This window comes from Microtus pennsylvanicus, chromosome 13, assembly GCF_037038515.1.
Source record: "Microtus pennsylvanicus isolate mMicPen1 chromosome 13, mMicPen1.hap1, whole genome shotgun sequence".
NCBI lineage: Eukaryota > Metazoa > Chordata > Mammalia > Rodentia > Cricetidae > Microtus > Microtus pennsylvanicus.
This window is the reverse complement of record NC_134591.1, coordinates 56,922,630-56,939,600: the sequence shown is the minus strand read 5'-3', so window position 1 is coordinate 56,939,600 and position 16,971 is coordinate 56,922,630. Positions and strand designations below refer to the sequence as shown.

The window sequence follows — 16,971 nt, the reverse complement described above, 5'->3', positions numbered from 1 at the left end:
AGGTTGATCCTAATTTTCTGAAAAATCACCACACTGACATCCAAAGGGGCTGTACCAGCTTGCATTCCCAGCAGCAATGCAGAAGTGTTCCCTTTTCCCCACAACCTCTCCAGCATAAGTTGTCATCAGTGTTTTTGATCTTGGCTATTCTTACAAGTGTAAGATTGAATCTCAGAGTTGTTTTGATTTGCATTTCTGATGACTAAGGATGTTAGTTCTTTAAGTGTCTTTCAGGCATTTTAGATTCCTCGGTTGAGAGTTCTCTGTTTAGGTCTGTACTCCATTTTTTTTATTGGATTATGTGGTCTTTTGGTGTCCAATTTCTTGAGTTCTTTGTATATTTTGGAGATCAGACCTCTGTCTGATGTGGGGTTAATGAAGATCTTTTCCCATTCTGTAGGCTGTCATTTTGTCTTGTTGACCTTGTCCTTTTTTTACAGAAGCTTTTCGGTTTCAGGAGGTCCCATTTACTAATTGTTTCTCTCAGTTGTCTGTGCTGCTGGGGTTATATTTAGGAAGTGGTTCCCTGTGCCAACGTACTTCCCACTTTCTCTTCTATAAGGTTCAGTGTGGCTGGCTTTATGTTGAGGTCTTTGATTTATCTGGACTTGAGTTTTGTGCATGGTGATAGATATGGGTCTATTTTCATTTTTCTACATGTTGATATCCAGTTATGCCAGCACCACTTGTTAAATATGCTTTCTTTTTTTCCATTTGATATTTTTTGCTTTCTTGTCAAAGATCAGGTATTCTAAGATGTGTGGATTGATATACGGGTCTTCTATTCAGTTCCATTGTTCCTCCTGTCTGTTCTTATGCCAGTACCAGGCTGTTTTCAGTACTATAGTTCTGTAGTAGAGTTTGAAGTCAGGGATTGTGATGCCTCCAGAGGTTCTTTTTTTTTGCCATATAAGAATTTATTAACAAGGAGAGAAAGAAAGAAAGGGAAAGAGAGAGAGGAAGAGAGAGAGAGAGAGAGAGAGAGAGAGAGAGAGAGAGAGAGAGGAGAAAGAGAAGAAGGGAGAGAGAGAGGAGGAGAGACAGAGGTTCTTTTATTGTACAGGATTGTTTTGGCTATCCTGGGTTTTTTGCTTTTCCAAATGAAGTTGAGTACCATTCTTCTGAGGTCTTTGAAGAATTTTTCTGGGATTTTGTTGGGCATTGCATTGAATCTGTAGATTACTTTTGGTAAGATTGCCATTTTTATTATGTTAATTCTGCCTATCCAAGAGCATGGGAGATCTTTCTGCTTTCTGGTGTTTTCTTCAATTTATTTCTTCAAAGATTTAAAGTTCTTGTCATACAAGTCTTCCACTTGTTTGGTTAGAGTTACTCCGAGATATTTTATGCTATTTGTGGCTATTGTGAAGGGTGTTGATTCTCTGATTTCTTCCCCAGCCCCTTTATCATCTGTGTACAGAAGGGCTACTGACTTTTTTGAGTTAATCTTGTATCCTGCTACATTGCTGAAAGTGTTTATGAGTTGTAGAAGTTCCTTGGTAGAATTTTTGGACATAAATAGTCCATTTTGAAGGAATGTGGGCATAGTTTTCCAGGCTACTTCCTGCTGGTTGGGGTCGCTGATAATCTTATGGGGACCTAAAAAAAATTTAGAATTATGATCAAGTCCTGACTGGAGTATCCTGTGAGTCTTGATCATCTCAGGCAACAGTCTTGAATCTGTTCTGGATGTAGAACTCAGACATCTGGTCCTACCAGAGATTTCTCAGGTGGTTTTTCTTGATCAAATCTGATTATTCTTTTTTTAAAATATTTATTTATTTATTTATTATGTATACAATATTCTGTCCGCGTGTATGCCTGCAGGCCAGAAGAGAGCACCAGACCCCATTACAGATGGTTGTGAGCCACCATGTGGTTGCTGGGAATTGAACTCAGGACCTTTGGAAGAGCAGGCAATGCTCTCAACCTCTGAGCCATCTCTCCAGCCCCCAAACCTGATTATTCTTAACTCAAAATGAATCCACGGCCTCTCATTTCTTGTGAAAACAAAAGCAAAACCTCTTCTCCAAAGTAACATACCTTTTGACTTCAATTTTGAAGTCAAAATATTTTCAAAATTCCTATCTTGGATTAATTCAGCAGCATTTATGAAGAAATATCTTCTGGTGCTGGAGAGATGGCTCAGAGGTTAAGAGCATTGCCTGCTCTTCTAAAGGTCCTGAGTTCAATTCCCAGCAACCACATGGTGGCTCACAACCATCTGTAATGAGGCCTGGTGCCCTCTTCTGGCCTGCAGTCATACACACAGAATATTGTATACAAAATAAATAAATAAATATTTAAAAAAAAAAAAAGAAATATCTTCTAGCAGCTGTTGTTCCTTCCTCAGCATTCAAACAACTCAAAGAGAGCATAATAACACACAGAATCCAGATTCTCTGTGTATTTTTCATCTTTATGTGGCTTTATTTTTACCTCTTTTTCCTTTATTTTTACTTTTACTTTTTGAGACCGGTTTTTCTGTATATCTTTGGCTGTCCTAGAACTCCCTCTGTAGACCAGGCTGTCTTTAAACTGACAGCGATCCACCTGCCTCTGCCTCCCAAGTGCTGGGATTAAAGGTGTGTACTACCACACCTTGAACTCACAGAGATCTGTCTGCCTCTGCCTCCCAGGCACTGGGATTAAAGGTGTGTGCTACCACATCTTGAACTCACAGAGGTCTATCTGCCTCTGCCTCCCAAGTGTTGGGGTTAAAGGTGTATGCTACCACACCTTGAACTCACAGAGATCTGTGAAGTTTTATTAACTTATTTGGAGTTTTGTTTTTTGTTGGTTTTTTTGTTTTTGAGACAGGATCTCAAAAACACTATGTAGTTCTGGCAGTCCTGGAACTCACAGAGATCCATCTGCCTCTGCCTCTCAAGTGCTGGGAGTAAAGGCATGCACAACCACTGCCCAGTTTATTTTTATGTATATGGGTGTTTAGCCTGTATGTATGTCTGCACCACAAGCATGCAATTCCTAAAGAGGCCAGAAGAAGCTATCAGATCCCCTGGGACTTAGAGTGTAGGTCCATATTTCTATATAGTGTGGCAGCCAGGCACTAAAGCCATAGGCCCCATCTGAGGTGGTCAAGTAGCCCTGCAGACAGGCTGTCTCTGCCTAACAAAGGGTCAGGATATTGTTGCTCCTTTCTTTGTAATTTGGAGGATGCCTTATAGAGATGCTGATTCAAGCCTACGTGACAGCTAGCATACACAGCAGACAGGTAGATGCAGATGTGACAAAACGCCATTCACCCGGTTACCTGGGAGACAGGTCTGGTGTATTTTCCCCGCTCAATTTATGTGTTGGTATAAAAGATGTTTGGAGAATAAACGCGTGGAGATCTTCAGGAGAGAAGAACCCTGAAATGCCCTTCTGTGATGCCTGTGTAATCTGCATCTGATTATTCCTTGCGGCTCCGTACCAGTCCAGTTAGGGAAAATAGTTATCTATGTTGAGGCCCATGGGCTCTAACAATGGAGTAACAGTTGTGAGCTGCCATGTCAGTGCTGGGGATTGAATCAAGGTCCTCTAGAAGAGCAACCGGTGCTGAGCCATCATCTCCCATCAACCCCTATAACACGAACGGGAGTTGTTTGTTGTTGGGGTTTTTGTCCCGCCCGGTACCCCACAACTGTTTAGCCCCAAAGAAAATCACACATGTCTCCATAAATTATAAGCTGATTGGCCCATTAGCTCTAGCCTCTCACTGGCTCTCACATCTTGATTAACCCATTTTTCTGATCTATGTTAGCCATGTGGCTCAGTACCTTTTTCAGTGGGGCAGATCACATCCTACTGCTTCGGTGGTCTAGGCAGGAGTGGGAGGAATCAACTTCCTCCTTCCCAGAATTCTCCTGTTCTCATTGCATCATTTCTGCTTCCTGTCTGGTTTTCCCGCCTATACTTCCTACCTGGCCAAACAGTGTTTATTTAAAACATGATTGACAGAATACGAACAATTCTCCTGCACCAAACCCCTCCCCCAATTTACTAACTGATCTATGCCAGTCTTTTGTAGGCAGCCACAGCTGCTGGACTCACAGATACAGCAGTCCTCTCATGTCCAGAGGCAATATCAGTCCTCCCTGACCTCTTGCTCTTCCAGTCTGAAATGGTCCCTGAGCCTTTGGGTGGTGGCACAGGTGGCAAGTTTGTGGTTCAGCATCCTTAGTTTTTCAAAAAATATGCCTTTTTTTTTCACTTATTTTGACTGTTTTGTCTGCATGTGCATCTGTACACCATGTACATACCTTGTACCTGTGGAAACCAGACAGGCCACCTGATCCCCCTGGAACTGGAGTGACAGTTGTGAGCCAACATATGGGTGTTGTGAATCAAACCCATGTGCCCTGCAAGCATAGCCAATGCTCTTCACTGCTCAACCATCTACTTTTGTTTTGTTTTGTTTTTCGAGATAGGGTTTCTCTGTGGCTTTGGAGCCAGTCCTGGAACTAGCTCTTGTAGTTCAGGCTGGCCTTGAATTCACAGAGATCAGCCTGCCTCTGCCTCCAGAGTGCTGGGATTAAAGGCATGCACCACCACCACCCAGCTAGCCATCTACTTCTTAACAACAGAATGGATTACATGGATTTTCAAATGTTGTAGCAGCCATGAATGTCAGGAATAAATTTTTTTTTTTTTTTTTAAATATTTATTTATTATGTATACAATATTCTGTCTGTATGCCTGAAGGCCAGAAAAGGGCACCAGACCTCTTTACAGGTGGTTGTGAGCCACCATGTGGTTGCTGGGAATTGAACTCAGGACCTTTGGAAGAGCAGGCAATGCTCTTAACCACTGAGCCATCTCTCCAGCCCCCAGGAATAAATTTTTTTACCATCTTGTTATTTTTGCATATTGTTGAATTCAATGGACACCTCCCTATATTTTCTCTAATTTCTTGGATTTGCTCATTTTAAAATGTATTTTTTATCACTTGTTTGTGTGAGTGATTGGCGTGCAGGGACACAGGTGGGGAGGTCAGAGGATAATCTGCAGGAGTCAGTTCGCTCCTCCCATCACCTGGGTACTGGGGATTGACCTCAGTTCATCGGGCTTCACACCAAGCGCTTCACCTACTAAACTGTGTTCCCTAACCTCCTTGCTAACATTTTATCGATTTCTACATCTAAGTTCGTAAGTGATACTGACTTGTTATTTTGAAGGTTTATTAATTTTTGCGTGTATAGGTGTTTTGCCTCTACGTCTGCGCACATGCTTGCAGAGCCCCTGGAGGTCAGAGGAGGGCATTGAATCCCCTGGAACCGGAGTTAACAGAGGTTTTGATTTTTTACAAAGTTTGATTCCCAGAATCAAGAAAGAAAACCAAAAACTCTACAAAGAAATCTTTAATAAATAAATAATTTTGAAAAAAATTGGGGCTTGGAGAGATGGCTCAGTAGTTAAAGAGCACTGGCTGATCTTCCAGAGGATCCTGGTTCAGTTCTCAGTACCCACATGAGAAAATCTCCTTTTTTAAAAATATTTATTAATTATGTATACAATATTCTGTCTGCGTGTATGCCTGCAGGCCAGAAGAAGGCACCAGACTCCATTACAGATGGTTGTGAGCCACCATGTGGTTGCTGGGAATTGAACTCAGGACCTTTGGAAGAGCAGGCAATGCTCTTAACCTCTGAGCGATCTTTCCAGCCCCCTCACAATTTTCTTTAACTCCAGTTACAGGGGACCTGTCTCCCTCTTCCCCAGATACAAGAGATGTAGACACATATGCAGGCGAAACACCCATACACACAAATTAATTTAATTAAGAATGGGATATACGGGCTGGAGAGATGGCTCAGAGGTTAAGAGCATTGCCTGCTCTTCCAAAGGTCCTGAGTTCAATTCCCAGCAACTACATGGTGGCTCACAACCATCTGTAATGAGATCTGGCTCCCTCTTCTGGCCTGCAGGCAGACACACAGGCAGAATATTATATACATAATAAAAAAAAATGGGATATACTCGGGAGGCTGAGACAGGCGGGTTTCTGTGAGCTGGAGGCCAGCCTGGTCTACAGAGCGAGTTCCAGGACAGCCAGAGCTGTTGCACAGAGAAACCCTGTGTCAAACAAACAAGAAGGTGGTCTATGGAACTGGAGAAATGGCTCAGCAGTATGCTTGTGGTTCTTGCAGAGGGCCTGAGTTGATTCCTGGCACCCACATGGTGGCTCATAATTATTTATAACTCCATTTCCGGTGTATCTGGTCCCATGTACCAGGCATACACAGGGTGCACAGCCAAGCATGTAGGCAAGAGGCCCCCACACACAAAATTTGGGACTTTTACTGTTTCTGTGCCTCAGCCCTCTCATTTGCAAACGTCAAATCCTGCTTGACTGAGGACGGAGAGCCCTAGTATGAGCTAGTTCTGTTCAAAGGGCTTAGAGTTTAATTTCCTAGACCGTGCTCTTATATACCAACATTGTGTAGGGCTGTTGTCTAAGTCTTTAAGGAAATTGAAGCAGATTGAATCATTCCATCCTGCTGAGAAATTCAAGCAGAAAGGTAACAAATCAAAATAGCTTTAGGAAGTCCCTGAAACTGACCAGACTCACTCAACCCCTCCCTGTTCAAGTAAAACATAAAGTGAGAGTCCCTCTGGAAGGAGGGAAACTGAGCTGCAGAGACTCTGGGACCAGTCCAGCTGCTGGGAAGAGGTTTAGACCAACTGAGGCACCTGGAAAGGATGCTCTCCAATCTGCAGAGCTAGAGCTACCTGCAGGCTGTGCAGTGTGCTCTAGGGTCCCAGCTTTTGTGAACTCTCACCCATGTTGGGTGAGCTTTGGAAATGCAGCTGTCTGATCCATTTCTATTCCTGTAAGTAACCTCTCACCCATATTCTTGTAAGTAATCCCAATAAAGCTTGGTTCACCATTCCAGCACTTGGGATGATGGGACAGGCAGATCTCTGGGAGTCCAAGTCCAGCCTGGTCTAGAGTGAGTTCCAGGACAGCCAGGGATATACAGAGAAACCATTTCAAAAAAACAATTTTTAAAAAACTTGGCAGGGCTGGAGAAATGGCTCACAGGTTAGAGCACTGACTGCTCTTCCAGAGGTCCTGAGTTCAATTCCCAGCAACTACATGGTTGCTCAAAACCATCTATAATGAGATCTGGTGCCCTCTCCCGCCCTGCAGGCAGAACACTGTATACATAATAAACAAACAAACAAACTTGGTTCATTTGGTGGTATCCACACTTGGCTATGCTGCATCTCCTCGGGTACAGTTTTGTCACACAATAGTACATGCACGTGTGTACATGCATGTGAGCGCGTGGCGCCAGAGGGTAACATCAGGTGTCTTCCTTTTTTTTTTTTTTTAAAAACAGAATCTGACAGAACCTGAAGCTCAACTGACTGGCACTTAATCAACTATCTTTGATAAAGTCAGAGCGAGGAAACGACCGTAGCTGATAGCATTGATATTATTTATCTTGTGTGCACACACAGATGTGGAGGTCTGAGGGCAGCTTGTGAGAGTTGCTTATCCATCCACCATGTAAGTTCTGAGAATCAAGTCAGGTCATTAGACCTGGTGGCCAGCACCTTTACTAGCCGAGTCGTCTCAGTGGCCCACATCTAAAGACTTTTTCCCACCTCTGCAGAACTAGGGACCACCAAAGAAAATTTGGTGCAGGAGCCCAGCACCCAAGAGCTGTTTCGCACACAACTGTACTTCAACAGGGTGAGGAAAGACAGTGAAGACCTTGCAAACAGATAAGATGAACAAGTACATCTTCCCAGATAGCTGACATGCAGTTCTTAAACCTAACACGCCTCACTACACTAAAGCAAACATTCACAATCAATAGAATTGGGACATTTTTGTTGCTGAAATCAACAGGCCGCCTCATATTCCATGTCCCCTAACATTTGCAGCAATCCTCTTGAATCAGCCTCTCCAGGCCCTTGTGTTGGGAAATATTATATTAATGGCCAATAGCCAGGAAGGTGCAGGGATAGGTGGGGCTGGCAGGCAGAGAGCAGCAGAAATAGGAAGAAAAATCTGTGAGAAGAAAGAACAACAACAGAACAAGAAGAAGTGGACATCAGGGGTCAGCCACCCAGCCAGCCATGGAGAAAGAAGGAAAGATATACAAAAGTTCAAAAAGATAAAAAGCCCAGAGGCAAAAGATAGACAGGAAAATTTAAGAAAAGCTGGCAAGAAACAAGCCACACTAAGGCTGGGCATTCATAACTAAGAATAAACCTGTATGTGTGATTTATTTGGGGACTGGGTGGTGGGCCCCTCAAAAAGCCAAAAGAGTAAAACATCAAACAGTCATGATTACAGGCATGAGTCACCACTTCTGGTTACTGGGACCTCTTTAATCAAAGATGTAGGCAAAGTGGTTATCTTCCAGTGTTTATCAAGAAGGCAAATTCCCAAACTATCACTGGACACAGAGGGAGGCCTTGGAGTAGGATGGTAGATTATTTTGTGGAATCCCAGACAGAAAACCTTGTCTGGATTAAGAATAAAGTCCATCAAAATATAATCTGCTTTCTGGACACAGTAGGGAATGTGCTGATCTCTTCTGAATGCACAGTCCTGAGCTGCCCCTACTGCACTAGCCAGCATTCAGCTCTTCGGACAAGTGAGACAATGACTCCAGAAAGAAAAGACAGGCTATTTATCAGCGTCCTAAATTTTAGCCCCAAGAGAGCAGCCCAGGCTGAGTGCCCTCATCACCACCAGAGGAGGAAAGGGTCCCGATGAAGGGCCATCTACACAAACCTTCCAACAGTTCAAAAGAACATGGTGAATCCATTGCTAAAGTGATTCCTCCTTGCAAGGTTCTGTCCTCAGCCCACACCTACCCCACAGACGGACCACTTTTACCTCAAAACACTGATACAGAGAGTCCTTTGGAGCAAACACCTATGAACAAAAGTCCTTTATGCTAGGAAAGTATTACCCTCTAAAATAGGGCTATATTTACAAATTTTATTTTTTTATCTCAAAAATACATATAAATGAAAAGCTGTTCTCCAAATGTGACAGGCCTTTGCCTATCATGTGGTATTATCTCTATCACAAACACTGTCATGAAAATCAGCACACAGCTCCAAAACACACCATTTACAGGCACACATACTGTAAGTCATGAACTCCTTTCTACTTACACAAACTGCAGGTGGGAATTTCAGAAGCTGGGCTGTCCTTGCTTTCCACCCTCGGGAAGTAAATACAAACCCATGTCAAAGATGGAACCGAGATGTGGAAGCTACACAAGCTCCTTTAGACACACACACACACACACACACACACACACACACAAGACCCAAGGCGACAGCAAGGCCCTGCTACAAAGTCAACGTTGGGGTGTTTCTCAAAGAGAGGAAAGAGATAACATTTGAATAAAAATGCAAAGCTGAAGAGAAAGAACAGATGATCTAAACGGTTATGCTGCCGAGCAGTGGTGGCGCCCACCTCAGCTTTAATGCTGGCAGAGGCAGGCGGATCTCTGGGAGTTCCTAGTTCCAGGACAGCTAGGGCTGTTACAGAGAAACCCTGCCTCAAAAAATGGTTATGTCTGTTTCCTGGGGAGATTGGAACCCTCTCAGGACGCAGCTGCACAACCCAGTGCAGGACAGACACCGGCACCCGATGGTAGAAGCCGTGACCTCCTACACAGTCATGTCTATACAGGCGTCGCAAAGTGTCTGTTTAGCTTAGACAGTCAATAATGAGGTCATGTGGTAAACTGTCACTTCCAAAAAACGAAGCGCAAAATCAACCTCTATGACTCAAGAGCTGATCCAGGTCAAAGCTTTGGTATATGCTGGAGGTTGTTTTGGTGACAACCAAAGCTTACTAAGATTCTCTGCTCTAGGATTTGTCCCCAAAACAAAACCCCTGGTCCACAAAGCTCAATGACATATAAATAAGAAACTGTACAAAGAGAACAAACAAGCCACGATCCCCTGTCCAAGGGCTTGGTTTCCTGTGCAGCGGTTCTGAAGGCTCCACTACAGCCACACACTGACCAAAACTTGACATGCTGTAATTGGTGAGACTGTTCTGAACACAAGCGCCCACGGGCAGGCAGCTGCTGTGCCAAGTTCAACAAAACACAAGGTGAGAGTTCTCACACTGCAACACAAGCTGGGCAGCAACAGAGGAAAGACTTAAGGCAAGAAGAGTCGCTGGAGAGTCAAGCCCATGGCCTCCAGCAGGAACAGTTTCTTATAGTGGGGGTGCTTCTCAGTTGCTAGCTGTCAGACACCATTTCCTCCTCCTCGTCATCCTCATCTTCCTTTCTGTCTAGTTCAGAGGTGTCTGAAGACTCATGGAGCAAGACATATTCTCTGCTACTGAACCCAAATTTAAGAACATCTTTTTCTTTCAGTTCGTAGTATCTCTGTGGCTCAATACGCTTGTTGTTCAAGAAGGTTCCATTGCCTGAGCCGAGGTCAATGATGTAGGGTTTCACCCTCCGACCAACTGTGCCATCAGCACGCGTGTACTCCACAAGCCTAGAAGAGACCGGGGAGAGAAGCCTGTGAGCCATGTCCTGCCAGAGACCACCTACTCTGAAGCTCGCTGCTACAGATCTAGATGTCACTGCCTTGGATTGAACATGGGTCAAATGCAAACTATAGGAGGTCACGGGAAGTACTGCCTGGCTAAGGGAATTGGGAGCAGTTTACATATACCCAAGAGAAAAGGTAGAGGGCTGGGAGTGGTAGGTGGGGGTGGAGGGCCACGAAAAATTCCAATGTAGAACTCAAGACTTCTTGTTATGGCTACACACACACTCCCCGATGCTGTACATCTATTTTAGCACCAGCCCAAATGAGGAAAAAACATTAGAATGAGACTTGAGAGTCAGGGGCTAGATATGAGACAGAGTTCTGCTCTGAAGGTCATTTGTACCATCAGCTGACTGTGCTGAGCTACAGTTTTCTCAGCTGTCAAATGAAGATGCTAACCCTGGTCCTGTTTTCCCCACGGGAGTGTCGAGGACCAGATGGTAAGGGTCTATGATCTAAGCAGTAGATTCAGCCAGCGTATACCTGGCATTCTGACTCTGGCTTCCACTTCTATTTGATCCTCATGACAGCCCTGGGGGCATATGGAAATAGGTCCAGAGTGGGGGCAGGACCTTCTAAATTTTTTTTCTTTTCTTTTTGAGAAGTGATGTTGGTACATAGGCCACGCTTAGAGGGTACACCAGTCTTTTCTGCTTGGCCTCCAGAGACCTGGGATTAGGATTACAGGCCTGCACCTTCACAACAGTAGAGCCTAATATCTGGGTTTCTGATATCAAGTTCAAGACTCTCATATAAATGTTAAGAGATTACTCAAGGGCTGCTAGACTTTCAGCCCAGCTCATTAGATACAAGGGCAACGGGCTCTTCTGCATCCTCACACAAACAGCCATAGGCATCCCCAGTGAGACACTCCCCCCAGCTCCCTCTCCAGTTCTCCCCTGGTCTACCTACCGGTACTGGAAGACTGCATGCTGCTTGGAGCAAGAGGGATGGTCGATGGGAATGTCGGCGATGCGGCGATGTCGCCCCAGAAGGTAAGCACTCTGCCGATGGATGTACATGACTGGAAGTACCTCATCATTTTTAAAGGGGTAGAGACGCCACCGTTTTTTGGGGATCCGGGCTTCTGGGGGCTCACTGTACTTAATAACCACACCCCGGAAGGTATTGGTGTCCTCAAGAAGTGCCCCAGAAAGTTCAAAGCTTGGTTTTTCTTTGACAGGCACCTCTTTGCTCCTGTTACCAGCAGGGCGAGGGATCACCTCCTGAGCCTCACTGCCAGCACCTTCATTCTGCTGGCGATGCTCCCGGCGCCTGGCATTATGAAAGTCCCTCTCTTCTTCCTGGGCCTGCAGAATCTGGCTGTCTCGGTCCCGACCCTGCCCACTGACAGGCCTCTCACCAGAGCTCCTCCTTTGGCGGGAATGGCCCCGGTGCCGGTCTCGCTCACTGTTACGAGTTCTCCTTTGTTCCTGTTCTGATGGCTCCCGGTGCTGCCGATCCTCTCGTCCTCTCCGCGGATGGTCCTCGCGTTCCTGAAATTAAGATGCATGCAGTAAAGGAAAGATGGCTTCTACTCTATGAATAAGCTGCCAGGGCTGGGGAGATGCCTTAGCAGTTAAGAGCACTAACTGCTGTTCAAGAGAACCCAGGTTCAGTTCTTAACACCCACATAGTTGTTCGCAACCATCTGTTCCAAGGGAATCCAATGCCCTCTTGTGACAAGTGTGGGCGCTGCATCTCTATGATGCACAGACATCCATGCAGGGAAAACATCCACACACATAAAATACTTAAATCTCGCAAAAACAACACATTTGTGACCTGGGTGCTGGAATCCAGAACAAAGTCTTATTCCCACAAGGCTATCTGTGGTAATTCTGTTCCCCTGGCGGGCCATTAAGACTCTATAGTCCATGCTGCTCCTCAAATACAGGTCTGACAGCCCAAGTCCACATTCAGAGCCCTCAAAACAAGAGGCTGAAACAGAGGGGAGGAGAATATTCCCTTTAGTCATCTGCAGGCAAACTCACAGGGCAACATGTGTAGAAAACAGCACAAAGTAGCCAGGTAGTGGTGGTGGTGAACACCATTAATCCCAGCATCACTGCAAGGCCAGCCTAGTCTACAGAGTGAGTTCTAGGACAGCCAAGGCTACCTGAAACCCACCCCCCACCAAAAATGGAATTAAAGAAAGAAAACAGAATAGTCACATTTAAGCTACGTAAAGGAAAAAGTCAACTTTCTCATAAGCCACAAGGGAAATTGAAATAATTTCAAAAGCTCCAACTTCAACAACTACAAAGATTATTCAGACATCTAGGAATAAACCTAAGAAACATGAAAGCCTCAAGAAACGTACAAGAAAGTATTACTTGGTAGTTTCCAAACTTCTGACAAAATGGAAACACATACTAAAAATCAGTCTGGCAGAAACCACAATACATATCACACACCAGTAGATCAATGAGAGCCTGGTAGTGGCGCAGGCTTTTGAACCCAGCACTCAGAAGGCAGAGGGAGGCAGGCCTCTGTGAGTTTGAGGCCAGCCTGGTCTACAGAGTTCCAGCAGGTTATTACACAAAAGGCTATTACACAAAGGAACCCTGTCTCGAAAAAACAATGACAGAAACAGACCAGTGAGAAATCAATCAGTAAGGCAACCAGTCCACAGGCTGGTATCAACAGCAGTCTCCAGAAGCTAATACTTAGTAACCCCTATCTCACTAGGAACCAGAATATCAATGCAAAAAATAATAAAAATTTTCTCAGATTAGCAAAACTAAAAGGGTCAGGAATTGCTACTATCAAGAGAAGGAACTGGGGTGGCATAGTGAGAATAAGAACCTATCTTCACAGTGGGCGAGGGGTGGGGAATCAAGTGTCTAGGCCTAGCCAGGTGGTGTGGCTCTTGGCTTTATCCCAGTACTCAGGAGGCAGAGACAGACGGATCTCTGTGAGTTTGAGGTCAGCCTAGTCTACAGAGTGAGTTCCAGCACAGTCAAGGCTACACAAAGAAACCATCTCGAAAAGCCAGAGTTCTCGGTCTGCCTATGCTACCTACCAAACAAGTTTCAGGCCAATCTGGGTCTAATTAGCAGGAGATCAACTGTTTCAACTACAAAGATGTGAAATCATGTAATTTTTGTCTTTTTCCCTTGGTTTATTAAGCAAGTCATCAGGGTTCAAACATCCTGTAACATGTGTCAGGATTTTCTTCCTTTTAAGGCTGAGTAATAATCCATTAATATAAAAACAAACATAATGGTAACGGGACTAGGATCAGACAAGGCAAGCACTCCTAAACTTTAGCCCCAGTCCTTACTTCTGAGACGGTGTCTCTACTAAGCTCTTAGCCAGTCTTGAACTTGTGATCCTCCTGTCTCTGTGTAGGGTTACATGCACACACCACCACACCTACATCAAGCAAGACATTACTAGAAAACCTGGAAGATAACTCAGCAGTTAAAAGCACTTTTTGCTCTCCAGAGGACCTGGGTCAGTTCCCAGCACCCTCATGGTGTCTTACAGCCATCTTTAAGTTCTAGGGAATCTGGTACTCTTCCGGACTGTGGGCACCAGACATATACACGGTGTACATACATACATGCAGGCAGACATAAAAACATGCAAAAAAATTTTTTTTAACCATACACACATTCAAGACTGTTCTAACATTTACAGAGATGCAGACAAAGGAACCAGAACAGCTAATTTTTTTGTTTTGTTTTGTTTTTCAAGACAGGGTTTCTCTGTAGCTTTGGAGCCTGTCCTGGAACTAGCCCTTGTGGACCAGGCTGGCCTCGAACTCACAAAGATCTGCCTGTCTCTGCTTCCTGAGTGCTGGGATTAAAGCCATGTGCCACTACCGCCCGGCTCAGAACAGCTAATTTTTGAAAGAATAAAGTAGAAGAAATCAGGACACTTGGTTTCAAGATTTATATTACTTAAGTGTGGTAATTGAGACAGCATGGTATTGGCAGAATCACAGACATATGCCTGACAGATTTTCAATGTGCAGTAAAATAACAGTGTCCTTTTAAAGAATGTATTGGAGCATGTGGGCAGTCACAGGTCAAACCTGGCCCATCCGTGCTGGTTTAAACAGTGCCATAAACAATGTCTGTCCATCCAGGAAATAAGAGACAGAGAAGCAGCTGGGAGAAGGATAAAGGTGGAAAGGAATGGGACTAAAGAGCAGTCTGAAGCATCCCACAGAGAAGTTACCATTGGGAGAAACGGAAATGTATTTCTGACAAAGGGTTATCAGAATCAAACCAATCATTTCCTCCAAATTTAAATATTCGTGTAAAACAACCGCAAACACACAGCCAGTTTTTAGAAGAGTCCACTGCCAGGACAAGGACACACGGACACACGGACACACGAAGGTGCAGACCCACGTCAGCAACGGCTCTAGACGCGAACTTCCTATCAAGGGCGCCTGCCCCCTCACTCACCTGCTTCACTTTAACCGAGGTGTAGTGGGGACTCCGGCTTCTCTTAGTCCGTGGAGACTTGCTTCTTCTCCCTGAGGACTTGTTTTTCTTTTTGGCTGGGGACCTTTTCAGAGCATGGTACACAGGATTTTACCTCAATGTCCCTTCCCCCAAAGAAATCAGCTTCAAGTATCAGGCTCGCCCGCTAGACACCACACGTTTGTGAACCCGCTAGTGGAAATCAGGCCTTGGCTCTCCTGCTCACTTGGAGCAAACAAACGTACACGACTTCCTGCTGAGGCCTGCTCACTTACATAACCTAATTCTTGAACCCCAAAGCCTCAAACACCTTTCTTCAGTCTGTCATCCTACTAATTGGCACCACTATCCAGGAAGTCAATCTTGACTGTGTTTTTTTTTCCCCCTAACACACTCCTTTCTCCAGCAACCACATCCAATCCCTTGGCAAGTCCTAGGTACCCACCCGGTCCTCCATCCCACGTTATCCCTACAGCCTACAATGCTCCTCCTTCGTCACTCAATCCAGGATACACTGGATGTTTTATTCCGACTTTTAAAAACAAACAGTTCTACTTCAGGTTCTTTTCTGTCGTAATAGCGCGCATGCTGGGATTAAAGGCGTGCGCCACCACCGCCCGGCCACATTACTGTTTTAACCCATCATTAACACTAATCGGACCTATCTACTTGTTATTTTATTTTCCTTCTTAGGGTTAGAGCACGCCCAGTTTCGCCAGGGTCAAACCATCTCTCTTTATCCTGTGGCCCAGTAAGTACCTCAATTGATCTTTAGCCCATACTATGCACTCAGTAAATCGATGCTGTACGGAGGCATCGGCGAATGAGTGCTGCGAAGAAGTCGCCAAGACCCAACGTGAGACACTCTTTGGCGGCAGGCGAGTGGAAAGACATTCCCACCGTCCACCGCAGGCAGGCGGGGGAATCTCATTGCAACTCAACAGGTTCTCTGCATCCCGAGTCGCTCGCACCGCCCGGAACCCGCGCCATCCCGGCCGCGGCCCGCTCACCGGCTCGCTCCCCGGCCTCGACTCCCGCGGTGGCCGCCGCGGCCTGGCTCAGCGGCGGGCGGGGACGGGTTAGCGGCTGGGGCGTCGGGTCGGCGGTGCGCGACCGGTTCGGGGCTCAGACGCTCCTGCTTCACCACCACGGTCGCCAGCGCGTCGTCTGCCCGGTGTCGCCGTCGGCCGCTTCGCTCCCGCTCGCTCTTCCCCTCCTTCATCCTGCGGCCCGACCAAGAGCCACTTGCACGGTCCGTTGAGCCACTCGAGCCGAAGGAAGTGACGGGCCGACCTTTGCACTTCCGCTTCCGGGAAGCACGGAAGATCCCAGAAGCCCTCACGGCGAGGTAAACCCCCGGTGGGCGGGGCCGCAGGTGATAGGGTTCGCATGCTGGGGAAGCCCCGGCTGGTGGCAGAGGGATCTGGGCTGCTAGCGAGTGAGACTGGAGGGCTGGAAAGTCAGGGCCAGACCTCGGAAGACTGAGACAGGAGGATCGCTGTAAATTTGAGGCCAGCCTGGGCAATTTAGTGAGAATTCTATCTCAAAATTTGAAAAAGTTGTCTCTCAGGTAGAGCAATTGCCTAGCCGAACCCAAAGTCATGGATTCTGTCCACAGCACCGCCAAATAGAAATGGTTGAAGTTAAAAGGGGCGGAAAGCCGGGGGATGTGGCTTAGCTGTACAGTGAACGTTTGCCTCGCGTGTGCAAAGCCCTGGGGGCAACCTCCAGGATCTCAAAAATGATCAAACTAATTTTTTTAAAAATCCGTTTTGTTTTGTTTTGTTTTTCCAGACAGGGCTTCTATATGTATCCCTGGCTGTCCTAGAATTTACTCTGTACACAGGCTAACCTCGAACCCGGAGAGCTTCCTGACTGCCTCCCAAACTCTGGAATTAAAGGAATGCACCACTTCTGCCTGGCTTTTTAAAAAAAGGAAAATCTTATGTAGGAAAGCTAATCCAATGCTGTTCGT

The 16,971-nt window shown here is 45.7% G+C and overlaps 1 protein-coding gene across 1 annotated transcript; it reads right to left on the bottom strand.

Annotated features, from left to right (window-relative positions):
• Window positions 1–8,954: 8,954 nt before the first annotated feature.
• On the bottom strand, window positions 8,955–16,276 carry Snip1 (Smad nuclear interacting protein 1). The gene is made up of 4 exons (XM_075945130.1): window positions 16,007–16,276; window positions 14,979–15,081; window positions 11,470–12,053; window positions 8,955–10,500 (listed from the first exon to the last, which is right to left on the bottom strand). The coding sequence occupies exons 1-4, from the start codon at window positions 16,216–16,218 to the stop codon at window positions 10,236–10,238; spliced, it is 1,164 nt and encodes a 387-aa protein (XP_075801245.1). The 5' UTR covers window positions 16,219–16,276; the 3' UTR covers window positions 8,955–10,235.
• Between the last annotated feature and the right edge of the window lie 695 nt (window positions 16,277–16,971).

What these genes read in the sequence shown, in the direction of transcription:
- Snip1 (XM_075945130.1), bottom strand. Translation starts at nt 16,218, where the DNA reads ATGAAGGAGGGGAAGAGCGAGCGGGAGCGAAGCGGCCGACGGCGACAC. An exon ending in CGAGGCCGGGGAGCGAGCCG is followed by an intron (nt 15,082 to 16,006) that starts GTGAGCGGGCCG and finishes TGCTCTGAAAAG; the next exon opens with GTCCCCAGCCAAAAAGAAAA. An exon ending in CCTCGGTTAAAGTGAAGCAG is followed by an intron (nt 12,054 to 14,978) that starts GTGAGTGAGGGG and finishes TCTTAATTTCAG; the next exon opens with GAACGCGAGGACCATCCGCG.